Below are 22,148 nucleotides of genomic sequence, written 5' to 3'. Positions count from 1 at the left end.
GGCAGCCCAGCAGACCTGATAATATTACTGCAGCAATAGTTTTAAATACATCATTCGGCTTCTCAAAATACTATTATGCGTTCATGAAAAGAAAAAGATTGTGGTGAATGATCCAACTGTCAAATATTTTGATCAGTTGTGATGAATTTAGGAATTTCAGATAATATGTACCATAGGTATTTGGTGCAAAAGGGTTAAAAGCCTGGGTTAGTGTGTGTGGCTATTGCAGTCATGTTTTCAAAGAATCTAAGTTTGAAAGGTTGTGAGCCGGGGTGCAATTAAAGCATCGTAAAAAAAGCTTGAGCAAATTAAATTTTGTTTGGATTTAGGGGATTCCCTGTGGAGTTAATTAGATTTCAGTTTGGTAAAATGACATAGTTGCTAGGTAGAGCTAAGTTATCAGGCATTTTGAAGGGAAAGCAGGCCAGTGTGCAGTTCTAGAATGAGGCTGTGACCACAAGTCAAGCAGTTTGCTCTCTGCAGTTCAGTTAAAGGAGATTAACAGTCTTTAAAGCAGTGTAGACATGTCTGCGAACAAGGGAAGCTGAAATAAGATGAGAAACAGCTTCTGAACAAATACAGCCAGAGTTTCTGCATGGGTCTGACAGGAGTCAGATCTTTTCTTTAAAGCAGTGCCAAAAGATCTCTCTTTCTCAAAACACATCTGCAAAGCAACAGCCATTGGTAGCTAGAATGGATTGAGAGCTGAGATGGGTGTTTTTCTTGTTGTTTGAGTCGGAATACAGGTATCAGTTAAGGGTATTGTATTCACTGTATTGAGTAGTATTGTTTAAGGAATAATTGTAAGTCATTTTCTGGTGTGATGTTAAAGATTTTTTAATACAGTGTTAGTAATGAAGTTTGTTTGAATATACCATATCCCTATTTCTTCGTGCAGTCATTCCTGGAGCAAGGTATCCTTTCCTCAGAGTCTTACAAAATTAAAATTACATATTGGGGTTTCTGTCCAGTATCTTGGCCACTTTTGGGGTCTGGTTTGGGATTGTAATACAGTTGAACTCAACCAGCCATTGAAATGGACTACAAAGTGTCATGGGAATGTCACTTTAAGAAATGTTTGTCTTCTTAAGTGGCTGCAGTGATGTCAGTGTATGGGTAGAGCTGGGCTCTGGCTCTGCTTTTTACTTTTGTTTTGAGCTGGAAGCTGTTTATGGCTCTGAGTTTTAGTTCCGTTTTCAATTGGGGAGCTGCATTCAAACCAAGGAGGTGTATTTTGGTCTTTCTCTCTGCATGCTAAAGAATGTATCCAGATCACTTGATGATTTCAAAGTAATACCTGTTTCTGTAAGGAATGCAAAACTACTGTCTTTGTTAAAAGGGTCTTTGACTTATGGATGTTGTTAGGAAAGCTACTAAGGGTTATCTATAGAGTACTGTATCTTTGGGGGGGGGGGGGTCAGTGTTGGTAGTTGATAAGATGTTTACTGTGTGTTTATAAAATGTTAACTGGATTAATCAAATAAACATGGTTTTTGTTTAAAAATACTGTAGATCTCTGTTGCATCACACCTTGTGAAGTGGGCCCTTGTGCTCCCCATAACCAAAATCTATTAAAAGTTGTGGGTCAGGTGAACTCCATGATATACTTTGGTGTTCTATAAACCCTGGCCCATAATAAAAGTTACCTTTTACCATATCCCAGTATGTTGAAAGGAAAGCATGAATAAATAATTTTTGCAAACTCTAACCAGAAATCACTCTAGTCATTATTTCCACAATTTTATAGAGTATAGAACTTACGCAACAGAAAATGTGTCATGTTTCAGGATTTGAGACTAATAAGCATAAATTACAATATATTTTGGTTTGAAGTCAGACACGGGATTAATTCCCAAAGATCCAGCACATGTTTCAATCATGTCAGAGAGAACTGGCTGGAGCTAGAGAGACAAAGGGGGACTAGGTATGTTAATGAGCTCTCTGCACATTAATGAGATCTCCAATGTATGTTAATGAACTGTCCAATGTAGGTTAATGAGTTTTCCTATAAGAGATAGGCCAGTCCTCAAAACTGTTATCCACATCAGTTTGAGACCTATGATAGGTTGTTAGGGGCGGCACGGTGGTGCAGTGTTAGCACTACTGCCTCATGATGCCAAGGACCTGGGTTCGATCCTGGCCCCGGGTCACTGTCTGCGTAGAGTTTTCACATTCTCCCCATGTCTGCGTGGGTCTAACTCCCACAACCCAAATATGTGCAGGGTAGGTGGATTGGCCATGCTAAATTGCCCCTTAACTGGAATTTTTTTTTTTTAAGTTTAATTTTGTTTTAAATGAAAAGTTGTGCATTCCAATTCCTCTTGGTAAACAGTCACATGTTGCATGTTGGGATGGGCGGAACCTGCAAGCTCAGCAGGGGCGGGCTATACAAATCCACTCCAAGAGGAACAGGCAACTCAGTTTGCCAATCTCCAAGCATGCAGGAGGCAGAGGAGGGCAGGTCAGAGATCAAAAACTTGACTCACTGCCCACCGAAGAAAGAAACCTCACATGGCTGAATTTTGGGATGGAGAGTGGGACGGAGATCGACCAGCCACGTGCGAATGACCAGCAGCCAGCCATTTGCCGGTCAAGAGGCATGGGGGCCAACCCCTGAGGGAGCAGAGGCAGTTGGTGCTAGTAATGGAAAGTTTGAGAGAGGAAGGAAAGCAGAAGCCTGACTGGCAGAAGGAAGAGTCTGTGTTGCCCCACAGCTCTGTGATGGCTCCCTGCATAATCTACTCCAGGCACAGGCAAGGCGGGAGGTTCGCTTCACCAAGGACAGGAGGAGGAGGCTGGTCCACTTGACTGAGTAAACCTTAACGGGAATCACAGAGAAGGTCAGCAGCCCTCGTCTTGTTAAGTAATGGGTTAAGAGTTAAGTAATGCATTAAGAGACATTGCAATTAGTTGTCTCATTTATGTTAAGTCTCCAATGATTGACACTGATATGTAACGGGGCTTCAGGTGGCCTTTGTGTCAGGTGGTGTGTTGTGGAAGTGAAATAAATGGTGTTTGGTGAAATGGAACAGGACTTTTGACTCTTCATACAACGGTAACTAAAATGTATAACAATGGTAGCAGAGGACGGTTGCTGTGCAAATGTGAAGGTTTGAAAGATACAACTTTTCCTGATCAAACCAAGGGGTGAGTGAGAAGGAAAAAAAAGATACATGGCTGAACCCAGGATAAAGATGGCTGGATATGACTATCCCCCCTTATTTTCTGAAAGGGAATCGTACGACCAATAGAGAAGTGCAGTAGTTATGTGGCCTTGGGAAAGAGAAAACAAGGTATGGCATTGGTTCTTTCTCTACCTTATGACAGTGAAATCCGAAACAAAGTGCTTTCTGAGCTGGAATTGGAGGAGTGAGACTCTATTACAATACATGGATAAGATTTACAAGAAAGATGACTTGTTAAGTGCGTATGAAGCATGGTCGGAATTTGATAAGTTCCGGAAAATAGAGGAATTCTCCATGGAAGACTATATAATGGAATTTGGCAGACTACATAAAAGGTTGCAGAAACACAACCTGGAATTTCCAGTCTGTGTTGGCCTTTAAATTACTTGACTGTGCTAGAGTGAGCAACATGGATAGGCTCCTGGTTTTGACAGGTGTTCAGTTTACGGATGAGGATACCTTATTCGATCAGATGACAAAAGCTTTAAAGAAGTTTCTGGGGAAGCATTCGATTCCGATGGCTCTGATGACTCAAATAGGTCAGCCTGCTATAATGCAGAATATGGAAGATACACTACTAACAGGATGGCAAAATTGTATGGCTACGAACAGGGCCCAAGACTATAGAAGGAGATTGAGACAAGGAAATTATGAAAACAGAAACCCAGTTAGAACTTACAATAGGAAGATGAACCCCAGAAATGCACGGGGCATGATAAAGTGATGTTTTCGATGTGACTCTCAATACCATTATGTCTTCAACTGTCCAAACAAAACGTTACGATAGAGTGTTTGAAGCAACACATGACACGGAAGAGTCAGAAGAGGAAAAAGATAGTGTTCAGAGAGAAGACATTGTCCGATATTGGACAGTGGCTGCACATCTACTGTGTGTGGAATTGACTGGTTAAAATGTTACCTGGACTCTTTGAATGCTGAAAATCGTAACAAGGTTAAGGAGTTTGAAAGTTCCACAAGTTTCAGGTTTGGGGATGATAATACTCTGAAGTCGCTGAAAAGAGTGGTGATCCCTTGCAATATTGCTAGAGTGAATCATTTAATTAGCATGGATGTTGTATCAAGTGAGATACCTTTGCTTCTGAGCAGACCGTCGATGAAGAAAGCACACATGAAACTGGATATGGAACAGGATAAGGCAACAGTTTTTGGAAAGACGGTGGACTTACAATTTACACAGTCAGGACACTATTGTATTCCATTACTGACAAATAATATTTCAAGTACAGTTGTTAAGGATGTGTTAATGGCAGTTGAAAATGGGACTTACGCTGATAAAAAACTTGTTGTATTAAAACTGCATAGGCAATTTGCACATCCGTCTCCTCGGAGGCTGAAAATTTTATTAAAGGATGCAGGGGTAAGGGATTAAGACTATACTAAACTGATAGAACAGGTTAGTGATTGCTGTGAAGTTTGTAGGAAGTACAGAAGGACACCAGCACGATAGTAACCCTACCTTTGGCCAGGGATTTTAATGACATTGTGGCTGTAGACCTTAAGATCTGGGATAAGGCCATTTTTCCGAAAGGACAAGTACCAAAAGTTGGTACAAAGGTGACGTACTTGCCTGAAGGGTCTAGTCAATGGAAGGCTGCAACTGTTATTAGAGCAGGGAAGGCCACTGGAAAGTATAAACATTGGTTGAATGTACAGCATTCAAGGAAGGGAGTTAAGACAATGGATTGGGAACACGAAGTTCAAAAATGGAGGTCACAGAAACGCAGTTCCAGTTCAGATAATACATCGGTTAGTGAACAGGTCCGCAGGAAAAGGTCGAGAATTTTGAAAGGACATCCCACAGCAGATAGGAAAGATCAAGCAGTAGCAGTATAGAACAAGTTACCAGGCGGGAGAGGGGACATGAGTAAGACTACGAATACTGATAGGAGTAGAAGCCCACATGCACGTGAGATTTTGGTGGCTTCCAATAAATTATATGAAAAATTATCAAAGATGCTAAACAGCAAGAACTGCATAGTTGGAGTGAATTTGGGGTATACACGGAAGTGCCGGATAGGGGACAAAGAGCTCTGTTCCACAGATGGATTTGCACGGAAAAGGTTCTTCCGGATGGAACTTATAAGGCAAAGACCAGGCTTGTGGCAAGGGGATTTGAAGAAAGCTTCGAAGATCAGGATTTAAGGGTAGATTCACCTACAGCAGGTAAGGTTAATTTTAAAGATCTTCTTTTAGCCACAAAGGCATGGAAATGCAAATCTATAGATATGAATGATGTGGAGATGCCGGCGTTGGACTGGGGTGAGCACAGTAAGAAGTCTTACAACACCAGGTTAAAGTCCAACAGGTTTGTTTCGATATCACTAGCTTTCGGAGCGTTGCTCCTTCCTCAGGTGAATAAAGGGGTATGTTCCAGAAACATATATATAGACAAATTCAAAGATGCCAGACAATGCTTGGAATGCGAGCATTAGCAGGTGATTAAATCTTTACAGATTCAGAGATGGGGTAACCCCAGGTTAAAGAGGTGTGAATTGTGTCAAGCCAGGACAGTTGGTAGGATTTCGCAGGCCAGATGGTGGGGGATGAATGTAATGCGACATGAATCCCAGGTCCCGGTTGAGGCCGCACTCATGTGTGTGGAACTTGGCTATAAGTATCTGCTCGGCGATTCTTGGCACAATCACCAGGCAGGAATGTTCCCTTCCAGTCGGGGAACACTTCAGCAGTCAAGGGCATTCAGCCTCTGATCTCCGGGTAAGCGTTCTCCAAGGCGGCCTTCAGGATGCGCAACAACGCAGAATCATCGAGCAGAAACTTATAGCCAAGTTTTGACTCTTCATACAACGGTAACTAAAACGTATAACATGTCTCACCCCGGAAACTGGATCCAGTGCCACAAGCACATCAGTGACCTCATTGGCTCTGCCAAGGTGAGTTCTCAGTACCCTTTTCCCTTTGGGGCTTGCATGTGGCAACACCACGTTTGGCGGGGAAGGGCTGACCAGCTAGGCGGTGGCAAAGGGGCTGAGCAGCAACGTACCTTGTCAGAGGCATGGCCTGAAGATACGCATGGATCTATATACTATCACCTTTCCCATGAGTTTTATGTTGCAGTGGTAAGGCTTGTCCTTCCCCTTCTCAAGCAAGCAGGGTTACAAGTTTGCCTTGCGAGGCCTGTATTGGGGGGGCTCCACTCAGGTTTTTCAGGCATTCACACCAGCTTTACTTTTTAAAAAAAATACTTTAATTCAAATTTTTACATATTTTCAACAAACCCCCCCCTTACAGAAATAAGAAAAAACAAAGAACACATAAATAAACATCTTATAGCTATGTTGCTTATTCCCCCAATATACAAGCCCCTCATTAAACGATAATAAACACAGTAGTAAACACAAAGTACCCCCCTCCCAGGTTGCTGCTGCTGCTGCCCACCTCCTAACGCTCCGCTAGAAAGTCTAGGAACGGTTGCCACTGCCTGAAGAACCCTTGCACAGATGCTCTAAAGGCAAATTTTACCCTCCCCAATTTAATAAACCCTGCCATGGCGCTGATCCAGGCTTGCACACTTGGGGGCCTCGCATCCTTCCACTGTAGCAGAATCCTCCGCCGGGCTACCAGGGACGCAAAGGCCAGGATACCGGCCTCTTTCGCCTCCTGCACTCCCGGCTCGTCCGTTACCCCAAATAGTGCGAGCCCCCAACTCGGCTTAACCCGGGTGTTTACCACCTTAGACACCGTCCTCGCAACGCCCCTCCAGAACACATCCAGCGCTGGGCACGTCCAGAACATGTGGGCGTGATTTGCTGGGCTCCCCGAACACCTCACACACCTGTCCTCTACTCCAAAAAACCGACTCAGCCTTGCCCCAGTCATGTGCGCCCTGTGCAGAACCTTAAATTGTATCAGGCTAAGCCTGGCGCAATAGGAGGAAGAATTTACCCTACCCAGGGCGTCCGCCCACGTACCCTCGTCTATCTCCTCTCCCAGCTCCTCCTCCCATTTACCTTTCAGCTCCTCCACTAAGGCCTCCTCCTCCTCCTGCATCTCCTGGTAGATCGCCGAGACCTTGCCTTCTCCAACCCACACCCCCGAGAGCACCTATCCTGGATCCTACGTGCTGGCAGCAGCGGGAATTCCCTCACCTGCCGTCTTACAAACACCCTTACCTGCATGTACCTGAAGGCATTTCCAGGGGGGAGCCCAAATTTTTCCTCCAACGCCCCAAGGCTCGCAAACGTCCCATCTATAAACAGGTCCCCCATCCTTCTAATACCTGCCCTGTGCCAGCTCAGGATCCCCCCCATCCATTCTCCCCGGGACAAACCGATTGTTCTCTCGGATCGGGGACCACAACGAAGCCTCTGCCTCCCCCCTGTGGCGTCTCCACATCCCCCAAATTTTGAGGGTCGCCGCCACCACCGGACTCGTGGTGTACCTTGTCGGCGGGAGCGGCAGCTGTGCCATCACCAGCGCTCTCAGGCTCGTGCTCACACAGGACGCCATCTCCAGCCTCTTCCATGCCACCCTTCCCCCTCCATTACCCACTTGCGTATCATCGCCACATTGGCAACCCAGTAGTGCCCACACAGATTAGGCAACGCTAACCCTCCTCTGTCCCAGAAACACCCTTCTCACCCTCGGGGTCTTTTTCACCCATGCAAACCCCATGATGCTCCTGCTGACCCGCTTAAAAAAGGCCTTAGGGATCAGGATGTGGAGGCACTGGAATATAAAAAGGAACCTCGGGAGCGCCGTCATCTTCACCGACTGTACCCTGCCCGCCAGAGAGAGTGGCAACATATCCCACCTTTTAAACTCCTCCTCCATCTGCTCCACCAGCCTCATCAAGTTGAGCTTGTGTAGGGCCCCCCAGCTCCTGGCCACCTGGATTTCTAGGTACCGAAAACTCCTTTCTGCCCTCTTCAGTGGAAGCTCGTCTATCCCCCTTCCCTGGTCCCCTGGGTGTGTCACGAATAGCACACTCTTCCCCATGTTGAGCTTATAGCCGGAAAAGTCTCCAAACTCCCTGAGGATCCACATCACCTCCGGCATCCCCCCCCACCGGATCCGTCACATACAGTAACAGGTCGTCGGCATACAGCGATACCTGGTGTTCCTCCACTCCCCACCCCCCGCACCAGCCCCCTCCAGTTCCTGGACTCCCTCAATGTGATATGGTACGAATTAAGTAATGGCATGATGGGAAAACTGGTCAATGGGAAGACTGGTCAAAAGGTTTGAGACAATACCAGATAGACTGAAACTACTCATTCCAGCTCCCCAGGCCCAGGTAAAGAATGCTGCCCTAACTATTTTCAGACTAGTATGGCCGTAGGCCAACTCTGCATAACTTGAAGTCTGTAAAGATCAGCGAAGGTCGAGCCATTCCAAAACACCGGACCTCGGCAACTCCTGATAAAACTAACTCGTCATAACCCAGGGCCGTAGGAATTTAAAACAAAGATAAGTTCAGGAAGAAACAAGTCTATTCTGACCTTTCAATGTTCCCTCCGAGGACTAAATAATGGTATAAGTGATATGACCAAACATGGTCTGGTCTTTGCTTCCGCTTGTATTTCCGATCAAACTCCTGACCATACTGTTATCACATAATCTTGATAAAGTTAATGTATAAATATTGACTTAATTCTCCGCGAAAGCGCAGAACTTGTGACAGACTGAGCAGTTTTGTTGACTGCCCTCTGACTTCAAGTTTCAGCCATTACTGCAGGCAGTTGTTTTCGAAAATAAAGCTTGTTATTCTGTCTTAACGAGTGTGTTGAATTTTTCTCTCACAGAAGCAAAAATATTGACTTTCACATCAAAGTCATCGCCAAAGGCTCAATTGCCAACGCAAATAGCAGGGTGGATAGGGGGCACCCCTGTCTCGTCCCCTGGTATAGCCGAAAGTATTCCGACCTCCCCTGACTTGTGGCCACGCTTGCCACCGGGGCTTCATACAGTAACCTAACTCAACTAACAAACCACTCCCCTCCCGAACCTCCTCAACACTTCCCACAGGTACCCCCACTCCACCCTATTGAAGGCCTTCTCCGCATTCATAGCCGCCACTATCTCCGCTTCCCCCTCCACTGCAGGCATCATGATTACATTTAGGAGCCTCCGCACATTGGTGTTTAGCTGCCTTCCCTTCACGAAACCCGTCTGGTCCTCGTGGATCACCCCCGGGACACAGTCCTCAATTCTGGTAGCCAACACCTTCGCTAACAGCTTTGCATCCACGTTGAGGAGCCTAAATGACCCACACTGTAAAGGGTCCTTGTCCCGCTTCAAGATCAGCGATCCCTGGACATCGTCGGGGGTAGGACCCCCCTCCCTCGCCTCATTGAAAGTCCTCACTAGTAGTGGGCTCAGCAGGTCCATATACTCACAGCATCTTTTCAGCCCCTCTGCAAGAGGCCAGCACCTTGAATAACCATGATGACAGAGGAGGGTCCTATATTTGTTCAGGAGCCCGTCAGCACCCCAGTTCCCGCCGGCTCAGGTGACCAGCGGCTTGTCTGTCAGGGTAATCCGAGGCCATGAGACAGCACAATAAGCCTGCCCCTACCTTAGTTGACAGTGCAGTGGGGGAACCATGTTGGAATTTAATACGCGCACTTGGGGTTCACGGGTGAACAGAGTATCAAACTTGTTTTTAGGATTCTGTTGCACTATTACTGGGTCGCAATTTTGGAGAAAGTGTGGGACTGGAGGAAGGAGTTGGAAGCTTTGAGGTTACAGATGGAGGCAGAGTCCTGGAAAGGGTCGCGGTTGCGGCCGCTAGCAATGACGTTGCTAATTCCGGGGAAGTATTCTGGAAATCCGGTAGTGGTAGCCACGCTGAGGATCTGTGGGAAATTCCAACAGCACTTCAAGTTGAGGACGGGGTTGAGGGTGATGCCGATATGAGGGAATAATGGGTTTGAGCCAGGGAGGATGGATGCAAAGTTCCGGGGATGGGTGGAGAAAGGAGTGAAAGAGAGGACGGATCTGTTTCTGGAGGGGAGATTCGCAAGTCTAGAGGAGTTGGGGGTGAAGTATGGGCTCCAGCTTGAAGAGGCTTTAGGGTTATGCAGGTGAGGAGGTCGCAAAAAGACTTTCCCCAGTTCCCCGGTGGCACTGCATTCCTCGTTGTTGGAGGAGGTGCTGTCGGTGGGGGGGGGGTTGGAGAGTGATGTTGTCTCAGCGATTTATGGCAGGATTATGGAGGATAAGGTGTCTATGGAAGGGATTAAGGCTAAATTGGAGGAAGTTGGCGATGGGGCTGGAGGAAGGATTATGGTGCAAAGTGCTACGAAGGGTCAATGTCTCGACTTTGTGTGCGAGGCTGGGGTTGATTCAGCTAAAAGTGGTGTATAGGGGCGCACTTAAGGAAGGCAAGGATGAGGCGGCAGTTTGAGGGGGTGGAGGATAGTTGTGAGCGGTGTGGGAGGGGCCTATCAATCATGTCCATATATTCTGGTCCTGTCTGAAGTTGGAGAGATACAGGGGTCATCTTTCAGAACCATGTCTGAGGTTCTGCTTATGGAATTGGAGCCAGGTCCCCTAGAGGCCATATTCGAGATGTTGGACCTGCCGGAGGTGCAGATGGGAGAAGGGACAGATGTCTTATCCTTGTTGATCGTTTGCATTTGGGTCCTGTTGGGGTGGAAGTCAGCTTCTCCTCCCAGCGACCCAACCCTGGCCTCGATCTGGAAGGGGATGAGGTCCGAGCTGGAAGTCCGACCCTGACCTCGCATAGGACCCAACCGGGCCCTCGGAGCGCCCGACCCGGCCTGGGAAGCGATGCGAGACCCTGAACCACCCGATCCAGCTGCCGGAACACCCGGCCCGGCCCCCGACCACGAGACCCGGAGAGGCCCGTCCAGCAACCCGACCTGGAGAGGTCCGTCCAACGCCCTGACTACTGGCAGATGGAGGAAAGGAGAATACATGTGGAGGCCCGACCAGGTCTACTCCAGGGTTCGATTCCAGGAGGGCCCGATCAGACAACCAACGCTGAACCGAACACGGGATCCAGCCCAAACTGACCCAGAGAGATCCTGCCCGCAACTCAAAACCGGACTAAAGACCCCCCAAAATGGCGGTGACCCCACACGAGGACCCGGACGTGCCAAAATGTAGATCCGTCCTCGGGGAACCCCGGCGGCCGACTGGATCACGGACATGCACCTCCACCCCCGGGCAACCCCGCAATCGCAACCAGCACGCAGGACCCTGCCAGACATGACCCTGAAATCGCAACTAGCGCCTGGGACACCGCCAGACGCAACCACTTACCTTCCACAAGGCAGATTTCTCCCATCAGAACCTGGGACCATCCAGAAGCAGCCGCCGACCGAGGAAGTGAGGGAAACACGACGGTCTGCAGGTGAGACTAAAACAACACGGTTTCAAATCTCCTCTACCCAGCATACTCCTGGTAAACGCCCAAGCGATCAAAACCAAGCTGGACGAGCTTAACGCTAGACTTAACTCTGAGGAAAGTAAGAGACTGCTGTGTGCTCTGTTTCACAGAGACATGGCTCACCCCTGCCTCACCGGACTGTGCCATATAACCTGAAGGCTTCTCAATTCATCGGGCGGACCACACTGCGTCATCAGGCAAAGCGAAGGGTGGAGGGGTTTGCCTCCTCATCAACTTGTCCTGGTGCTCGGATGTGGTGATCCAGGCGACCTACTGCTCCTCGGACCTGGAATACTTGACTGTGAAGTGCTGCCCGTACGACCTTCCATGGGAGTTCACATCAGCCATTAACACTGTGGTCTACAACCCATCCCAGGCGGGGATGAAGACGACGCTCGATGAATTGTACATCGCTATAAATAACAATGAAACAGAACACCCAGAGGCCTTAATCACCGTTGCAGGGGATTTTAGCCAAGTCAACCTCAAGAGTGTACTGCCAAAATTCCACCAACACATCACCAACATTCTCGACCACTACTACACAAGCATCAAGAGAGTCTACCGATCCATCCCCCAACAGCACTTCGGAAAATCGGACCATAAGCCGGTGTTCCTTCTCCTGGCATACATGCAGAAACTACTGCAGGCGAATCCGATTAAGAGGGTCGTGCAATGCTGGTCCGAGGCAACAGAAGAGTTCCTACTCAACTGCCTGGAGTCAGTGAAGTGGTCCATATTTAGCGGCCAACCTAAATGAGTGTGCCAGCACCGTCACAGACTTCATCACAAGTGTGTAGAAGACTGAGTGCCAGAGAAGGTACAATGTACGTTTCCCAAACGGAAACCATGGTTTAATCGGGAGATTCACTCACTACTGAAGGCCAAGTCTGAGGCGTTCAAAACATGCGACCATGACCTATACAAGAAATCCAGGTACGACCTTCGCAAAGCCACCACGAATGCCAAGAGACAATATCAGACTAAGCTACAGTCACAGACTAACATCACGGACTCTCGTTGGTTGTGGCAAGGCTGAAACAACATAACGGGCTACAAAGCAAAGCTGAGTAGAATCTCTGGCAGCACGCACCCCTTCCTGATGAACTCAATGCTTTCTATGCTCAGGTTATTCTCTCTTCTAACCTCTTCCATCGGTTAGAAGATTACAAAAGTCTGAGAACATGCACTAACAGATTCAAAAACAGCTTCTTCCCCGCTTTTACCATACTCCTGAATGATCCTCTTATGGACTGAACTGCTCTTTCTATGCATCTTCTTTACTGTTGTAGCACTACACTCCGTATGCTTCGCCCGATGTCTATGGCTATGTATTTACATTGTGTATTTATCATATGTCCTATGTTTTTCATGAATGGAATGATCTGCCTGGACAGAACAATACTTTTCACTGTACCTCGGTACAAGTTACAATAAATCTAAATCAAGCCTGCAGGTGCAGCAAGTGGTTCAGAAGGCAAATGCTATGTTGGCCTTCATTGCAAGAGGGTTTGAATATAGGATCAAGGAACAACTGCAGTTGTACAGGGCCTTGGTGAGGCTACATCTGGAATATTGTGTGCCGTTTTGATCTCCTTTTCTATGAAAGGATATATTTGCCATAGAGGGACTGCAGCGAAAGTTCACCAGACTGATTCCTGGGATAGCAGGATTGTCGCATGAGGAGACATTGGATCGATTGGGCCTGTATTCCCTGGAAATTAGGAGAATGAGAGAGGATCTAATTGAAATGTATAAAATTCTGAGAGGGCTGGACAGACTGGATGCAGGGATTATGTTTCCTCTGGCTGGAGGGCGGGGGGGGGGGGGGGGGGGTTTAGAACAAGGGGCCACAGTCTCAGGATACAGGAGAGGCCATTTAGGACTGAGATGAGGAGAAATTTCACCTCTGGGGTGATGGAATTCTCTACCACAGAAGGCTGTGGAAGCCAATTGATTGAATATATTTAAGAAAGAAATAGATAACGATTCCTGGACTCCAAGGTGTCAAGGGGTATGGGGAGAGCACGGGAGTATGGTGTTGAGATAAGAGGAGCAGCGATCATATTAAACAGTGGAGCAGGCTTGAAGGGCCGAACAGCCTACTCCTGTGCCTATTTTCTATGTTAAACATAATGGCAACAAAATTCAAGAACACCAGCTTGATGAGATTACCTAACCTGTTCACAGGTAGTGTGATGCGCTTTGTTATTTTTTATGTTCAAGGAACCATTATGAATTTAGTTGACATCCATAGTAATCGTTACTCTGCTTGATCACATATTTATAATTGATCTTGTCTTAGTGAAATGCCTCATCGGTGCACTTCCTGGAAAATAGGAGAAATGTACGTGGGCGGAAGGGGAACATTTTAGCAATACAAAATGTGTATGGATTCTGAAATGTAAATACAATCAGACATAAACTTTGAACACAGGAATCCACAGTAATAAAGAATGAGAACAAAATAAGAACACAAACAAATGAAGAGATTCTGCCTGGACAACAAACTGTTGAAAAAAGAACACCTTCTTTCCAACTCACCACTTGCCCGCTCCACAAACTGTAAAGAGGGACATTTTACAAACCGAATCAGATTCCAATGTTAGCAACACACCAGTTTCTAACTGAAATAAGAAATCTATAATTCAACAATCAGTATAAAGCAAGCACTTTAATTAACCTCGGCAGACAAGGCAATTAAGGCGTGTGTTCACAGTTGGCTTTGTTGCACTGCAGCCAGCTGTACATGTTGGCAGAAATTTAATCAGCTCCAGATATAGTTCTGTACTTTCAAAAGAAAGCTCTTGGATGTTAGATTTATTGTGTGCACTAAGAAATTAACCTGTAAAAACTTCTTTACTTACACAATTGCAGTCTCTCCCAATTTTGACATCTCTTTCCAAGTATCCTCATCCAGCCCACTATAAATTCCATTATTGTTTACTACAATGACCACTATTGGCAGACTGTACCTAAGATAAAAAGAAATGTTAATGCATTATATTTATATGTCAGATATCTCAAACCAATTCTGTAATTGTAAACCATGGAAGTACTACCTAGAGGAAAGGAAATTTTAAAGATCTTCAGATTTTACAGATAAGCCTTGGAGTGGGTGCAATGCAGATTCATTGGAATGATACCACGGCTTAAAGGGTTAAATGGTGAGGGCAGTTTGCAGACGTGGCCTGCATTCTCTTGAGTTTAGAGACTAAATTGTGATCTAATGGATATATTTATATGGATCAAGGATCTGGCATGATACAGATAAATGATTTCCTTTGGTGGTCTAATTTGGAACAAGAGGGCAACATTTTAAAATTAGAGCTAGGCCATTTACTAGTGAAATCGGGAACCATTTTCTCCCACAAAAAGGGCAGCAGAAATCTGTAACAAAAAATGTGTTGGTTCTGGGTTAATTAAAATTTCAAAGCAATACATTTTCCGTTTAGCTTTCGGGACAGTATTAAAGGATGTGGAGAAAAGTCAGGGAAATGGAGCAGTGGTACAGCTTGAGGCTCAATAGCCTACTCCTATTCCTATGCTCCTAGGAAGGAGATTGAACAAAACTGATCCAGACAAATTGTTCACCAAGGTAAATGTTTCTAATCTAAAGACTGGATACTTAGCACCGCGGTGCTGAACATGTCATTGATCTCTGTTTGGGGTTATGAGATCAGGAAATATAAACACATCCCAAAGAATGTGTCAAGTTCCAGCAGCGGAGGAACCAAACCCCAGAGTCATAGGCAGTAGGACAAAGTACAGAGAGATTGTGCGTTTATGTGGAGTCTGACAACCCACTAGAGAGGACCAGTGTGTAAACAGGCATCCCAAGTGCCTCTCATCATACTCTGTAGGTTTTGCTCTCTGATGGAATATGGTAGTTTATGAATCAAACCTAACAATGACTCGCCTACTGTTAATTTGATCCCACAAAGGCTGAAAAAACACATGCCAGGCATGGAGATCTGTTCCTCAATACGAAGGAACTGAATTGTTACACTCCAAGGACATGTTATCACACTAACAGAAATAGGGCAGTGGGAATCATTTTCCGTAAGCAAGAAGCTGGTTAAGGGAGTTGCAGGCACCTCTTGAGACCAAGTAGACATTTGTGACAACCTGAATTTGTAACAATCAGCTGGTTTACACTAGGATTACACACCATAGGCACTCCTTTAAAAGATAGAACTTGCACTTATCTTGCACCTTTCATGACCTTAGGAGTTCCTAAAGTGCTTACAGCCAAAACAGTACATCTGAAACTTAGCCATTGTAGTAAAGTAGGAAAGCCCAGCAGACAACTTGCACACAGTAATGTCCAACAAATAGCAATTAAATAAAATGATCAGATCATCTGTTTTAAGTGTTGGTTGAGGGTTAAGTGCTGGCCTGGACACTGGAAGGAGTTCCGAGCTCTTGTTTCAATAGTGTTACGGGATCTCCAGTTAGATCTCTAAAACTAGACATTTAACCTTGAAGCTGTCTCTCCTCCAACCATATATTGTACACAACTTTCCTCAAGAAATGTTGAGGCTGTTATAGGTGACTGATTATTTCTTTGCAGCTGATTCGAGAGGCTGAATTTTCTAACAGGTGTGGGGACTCAGGACCTTATCATTTGAACCCTGAAGGTGTCCCAAATCATGCTTGCTTGCGTAATCATCCTGATGGCCTATTAACAAACCGCCTCTGGGAGCCTTGTCCAGTTATGATTGGTGGGGCAGGGTGGAGGGCTGCACATGCGAATCAGTACGCCCAAGGCTGTAAGTGGCTGGCAGCTCCATCAGGTAAGATGGGTGTTGCTGATGTTGGTATCAGCAAGGGAATGTAAAGATGGAGATGCCATCTGAAGGCTTCTTAAATTGTTAAAATCAAATGTGGCCACAACTGCTTCTTCCCCACCATTACCAGACGCCTAAACCACCATCTTATGGACTGACCTAATTAATACTACACTCCCGAATGCTTTACCCGATGCCGGTGTCTATGTATTTACATTGTGGACCTTGTGTTGCCCTAATATGTATTTTCTTTTTATTTTATTTTATTTTCATGTACTAAATGATCTGTTTGAGCTGCTCGCAGAAAAATACTTTTCACTGTACCTTGGTACATGTGACAATAAACAAATCCAATCCAATCAAACTGCCAGGCCATCATTGTTGAGGAGGAGCCCTCCACAGGATCTCTGCAGCTCTAGGAGGTAAGGATTTCAAAAAGGTGATAGTGGACCCTAGCCTGCGGCTGGAAGGGACAGCTTTCCACTTACTGGCAGGAAGGGAAAGCACCGGCGTCAATGCAAAATAACCAAGCGGTGCCTTAACTGGCTACCCGTCGTCATGGAGCAGGAAGGTGACCCAGGTCCCAACCCTGCTCTGGAAAACTCCCAAAGGTGGGAAAGTATGGGGAGCCGTCCCAATCAAACACATCCCTATTTTCCTAGCCAGCAACAACCTCCCCCCCCCCCCCCGCAACTTCTAGCCCTTTTTTCACAGGGTCAGGAAAATCAAGCTCTAAGTTTCTAGACTGCCTTCCACCATTTTGTGTATCGTGCTTTTCTCACTGCCAGCTTCTCTTGCCAATGTGAGGGAATTCCCTTTCAAACAGTGCGTCGAAATATAAATTTAGAAAGCAATTAACCTTTATGACTGCAACTGTTACTGATGCATGCCTGAGGGCCTACGCTCCGAATCATTTACACCGAGATAGACAAAAAGGGTTTTGAAGATGGATTGCACATATATTCAGCAAATCTAAAAATATATTTGCCATCGTGGTGACATTTTTCATCAATATGAAGTGGTGCACCCCCACCATCCAACGGTTGTAGCAGCCACAGATACTGAATAACTAGTGATAGTGTTAAAATTTTATTCAGATTATTCTTTCATTCATGGACTTTTACAGAAAATAATTCCAGATCACAGTATCAATCAAAAATTGTATACAGCAGCTTTTCATTGGCAAAGATTAACAAAGTGCACATAGTTTTCAAAAGGAAAATGATCAATTAACCAAATTTGTTTTAAAAATCAAAATCTCCGCAACACAGTAGGTAAATGTGCTCCATCTTATTGTGTTAAGATTTCAATTTAATTCCTGGTTCCACCTGAGGTGAGATAGTTGATCTCAGCTAGGTTGGCAAGGCCTCAAAATCCAAATCTAAGGGGAAGTGGAAATAAGGTAATAAGGAAACAGGATTCATTGCTCCCCAGTGGTATTGTGCACATAGCACCCAATGAACTCTTCTACAACCAGTTGGCACATTACGAGGGCAGCCAAACGTTCATTGAATGCTATACACAGGCTCTTTTAGTTGAACTGGGCAACTCCTTCTCCTGCTCCACTCTGGCAGGGCTTGGGGAGGGAGGCATATGTAAAATAGGTCCTCTCAAAATTAATATGCAGATTTTCATTCCTGGATTGGGTGCACAGAGTCTGGAGAATTTCCGGTTCAACCAACCTGCCTTTTAAAAATGGCATCCTGCAGTTCTGATTTTTGTTCCAGGTGGCGCGGGCTGGATTAGAAGTCAGGCCTGTTATCCCCGGAATGACTGCTGGGGCCGCCAGGTGCGGTGAAAGGCTGGGCACAAAGCCCACCTCTGTACTCTGGCACTTTGTTCAGTCCAGTCACCACCCCCGTGGCCACGTATGTCACCCCCCCCCCCCCCCCCCCATGGCTCCTCATACCTATGGTTTCACAGCGCCAGGGTCCCAGGTTCGATTCCCGGCTTGGGTCACTGTCTGTGCGGAGTCTGCTGCATGTTTTCCCAAAAGACGCGCTATTAGGTAATTTGGACATTCTGAATTCTCCCTCTGTGTACCCGTATTGGCGCTGGAATGTGACAACTAGGGGATTTTCACAGTAACTTCACTGCAATTAATGTAAGCCTACTTGTGTCAATAAAGATTATTATTATACCCTCTTATTCTTTTCTTTATTCTTTCATGGGATGTGGGCATTGCGGGCAAGGCCAGCATTTGTCGCCCATCCTTAATTTCCCTTGAACTGAGTGGTTTACGAGGCATTTCAGAGGTCAGTTAAGAGTCAACCATATTGATGTGGATCCCCAATGATGATAAATCCTCAGGGCCTTATAATCTACATCCCAGAGTACTTAAGGAAGTGGCTCTAGAAATAGTGGATGCATTGGTGGTCATCTCCCAAGATAGTCTACAGACTCTGGAACAGCTCCTGCAGATTGGAGGGTAGCTAATGTAACTCCACTATCTAGAAAGGGAGGTAGAGAGAAAACAGGGAATTATAGATCAGGAAGCCTGATGTTGATAGTGGGGAAAATTCTAGAATCCGTTCTCAAAAGATTTTATAGCAGAGTGCTTAGAAAACAGTGGTGGGATCAGACAGAGTCAGCATGGATTTATGATGGGGAAATCATGCTTGACAAATCTACTGGAATTCTTCCAAGATGTAACTAGTAGAGTTGATGAAGGGGAACCAGTGGATATGATTTATTTGGACTTTCAAAAGGCTTTCAACAAAGTCCCACACAAGAGATTAGTGTGTCAAATTAAAGCACATGGGATTGGGGTTAGTGTATTGAGATGGATAGAAAACTGGTTGGCAGGATTTCCCGTGGTGGCCATGTGTTGATCGGTAGCACACAGGGCTGCTCCTGCTTGAAGGTTTTGATTTGGTTCCTTTTTGCCCGATTAATGGTTTCTTTGGTCAGAACGTTTGTTGAATAAGTGGTGGGAAGTGAATTTTCCTCCGAGCTGGAATGTCGGTGGGTTACTGCACCTGGTAGAGGTCAAGTAAGATGACGGTGTTGGAAGTGGAGGGTCTGCATGGCACAGTTACAGAAGACATGACAGTGTCATCGTCATCCACCCCATTGCCGCGAGATAACTGATGGTCACGATTAAAGGAGAACTTCGGCAGCATCGGCTAGAGATGCAGGAGGATTGGTCAAAGGCGATTGAGGGAGTGGTTGCCACTCTACGCGGTGCCATTGAACGGGTGGGGAAAGGCCTGGAGTTGCAAGGTGCAATGATCCAAGACGTGGAAATGGCGGTCAAGGACCACAGTGATCAGATTGTGGAGTTGGAGGCAGAAGTGGCGTTGCTGGGTGCGACCTGTAAGGAGCTGAAAACAAGAGTGGACGACCAGGAGCATCAGTCCAGGCGGCAGAATCTGCGCATTGTAAGCCTACCGGAAGGGGTGGAGGGAATGAGTGCCACGGCCTATGTCTCAAAGATGTTGGCGAAGCTGGTGGATAAGGAGTCTGTGAGAAGGCCCCGGAGGTGGATCAGGCACATCGATCACTAAGGCAGACCCCGAAAGCAGGTGCGCCACCGAGGGCGATGATAGTGAGGATGCAACGGCTCCAGGTGAAGGAGTAGATCTTGAGGTGGGCGAGGACGATGAGAGACTGTACTTGGGAGGGACATTAGATCTGAATAAACCAAGACATTGGTGCTGACCTGGCCAAGTGGAGGGCTGGCTTTAATGAGGGCAAGGCGGTGTTCTTCCAAAATAAAGTTTAGTTTGGCGTGTTGTACCCGATCATATTTGGGTGACTTTTAAGGCGAAGGAGCATTATTTTACGTTGCCTGAAGAGGCACACAGCTTTATTAAAGAACATGGTTAGGAGGGTTGATGGGGAATGTTTTTCTGACGTGTTGAGGTTTTTTTTAATGTGTGTTTAATATTTACCAATATTTTGTTTTATTTCCACATGTTTGATTTGTTGATATTTTTAAATGGTTGAGGGGGTATGGGGCGGGTCTAAGACTCATTATTTCAGTCTTCAGGAAGGAGTTGCCATGCTAGCAAGCATCCTGGTGAACAGAGCAATGTGAGGGTTGTGATGGGTTGCAGGGGGGTGGGGGGGGATTGTTACAGTGGGGTTGGTTGAGGGAGTGTGCGGTGGGATTGGTTGAGAGGGGTGCTGCTGACACAGGTGGTGCAGATAGTTTATTGGGTGATGATTGGCCCGTTTTGTGAGTGAGCGGCCATTTTGGGTGGGCTCCGACAAGAAAATAAAATGGGGGCAGAGATGGTTTTTGTGATGGATTGGGATGGTGGATTTAAATTTGGGTGGGGGGTTGGGGATTGGGGGGGGGGGGGGGTCAGGACTACCGGTGAGGATAGTGACTTGGAATGTACGGGGATTGAATGGGCCGATGAGGCGTTCTAAGGTATTTGCGCATTTGAAAAGTTTGAAGACAAAGGTGGTGTTTCTTCAGGCTACACACTTGCAGATTAAGGACTAGGTGAGGTTGCGTAAGAGGTGGGTGGGTCAGACATTCCATTCGGGATTTGACTCCAAGTCGAGAGTGGTTGTTATTCTATTTGGTAAGAGGGGGACATTTGTGCTGGCCAATGAGGTCTGGGGTCAGGGGGGTTGGTTTGTAATGGTCAGTGGGAATTGGAGGGGCCCCGGTAGTGCTAGTAAATGTTTATGCGCCTAATTGGGGCGACAGGCAGTTTGTTGAGCAGATTCTTCTTTTATTCGTTCACGGATGTGGGCTGGACCAGCATTTATTGCCCATCCCTGAGGGCATTTAAGAGTCAACCACATTAATGTGGATCTGGAGTCACATCTAGCCAGACCAAGTAAGGACAACAGATTTCCTTCCCTAAAGATGGACATTAGTGAACCAGATGAATTTTTATGACAACCAACAATGGTTACTTGGTCCCATTAGACTTATAATTCCAGATTTTTAAAAAATTGAATTCAAATTTCATCATCTGACATGGCGGGATTCAAATCCCGCTTCCCACAGTCTGACTCTGGGTCTCTGGATTACTCGACAAGTGACGGATGGTGGAAGACATCCCGGATCTAGACTCGCATAAATTAATGTTGGGTAGCGATTTTAATCATGTGATGGACCCACGGTTGGACCATTCAAGCCCAAGGACGCTGGCTAGGTTGGTAATGGCGAAGGAACTCAGGGTGTTTATGACCCAGATGGGGGGTAGACCCTTGGAGGTTTCGGTAACCGGGATGAAGAGGGTTCTTGTACTTCTCCCATGTGCATTGAGTGTACTCCTTCAAAGACTTTTATGTGATGGGCAAACCCATTCTCCTGGGGATAGTGGCGTGCAACATGGGGCAATTGTTTGGACAACACGCCACTTTTTAAGGATGTGAGCTGAGCTGGTGGGCAACGTCGCCACATCTTAGGGTGGCTCTGGGTTGGCACCCAGCACCCCCTCCTCCTGTTGGGTGCCCATAGGGCCCTGGGGTCATCTCGGGATGGTGGGACAGCTGGATCGACCGCCGGCTGCCCCTGTCATCTGGCTCTGCCAGCCCTGGCAGCTCCCCGATGTCGGCAGCATGGGACGCCCTCGGCAATGCCTCCTCGGTGACCGGGACATGCTCTGCAGCGCCCCGGCAATGCCCACCTGCGACTGGGACATGCTCCGCATTGCCTCAGCTCTGCCCACCTGAGACTGGGACATGCTCCGCAGTGCCTCATCAAGGTCCACTTGGGACTGGGAAATGTTCTCTAGCGACTATGACATGCTGTCGAGGAGTTCAGCCATGGCCGTCACCGACTGAGCCATGCCATGGACACCTCCACTCATT

At 46.6% G+C, this 22,148-nt stretch overlaps 1 protein-coding gene across 1 annotated transcript in view; it reads right to left on the bottom strand.

Moving 5' to 3' along the window:
* The window catches only part of hacl1 (2-hydroxyacyl-CoA lyase 1), a 184,656-nt gene that overhangs the window by 17,354 nt on the left and 145,154 nt on the right, over window positions 1–22,148 (bottom strand). Inside the window, exon 15 of the mRNA XM_072508778.1 lies at window positions 14,448–14,555. Within this exon, the coding sequence (XP_072364879.1) occupies window positions 14,448–14,555 (108 nt within the window). The remainder of the gene's footprint in view (window positions 1–14,447; window positions 14,556–22,148) is intronic.

The sequence above is a fragment of the Scyliorhinus torazame genome, chromosome 6 (genome assembly GCF_047496885.1).
Source record: "Scyliorhinus torazame isolate Kashiwa2021f chromosome 6, sScyTor2.1, whole genome shotgun sequence".
Lineage (NCBI taxonomy): Eukaryota > Metazoa > Chordata > Chondrichthyes > Carcharhiniformes > Scyliorhinidae > Scyliorhinus > Scyliorhinus torazame.
The sequence above is the reverse complement of the archived record's forward strand: the minus strand, read 5'-3'. Positions and strand labels throughout refer to the sequence as shown.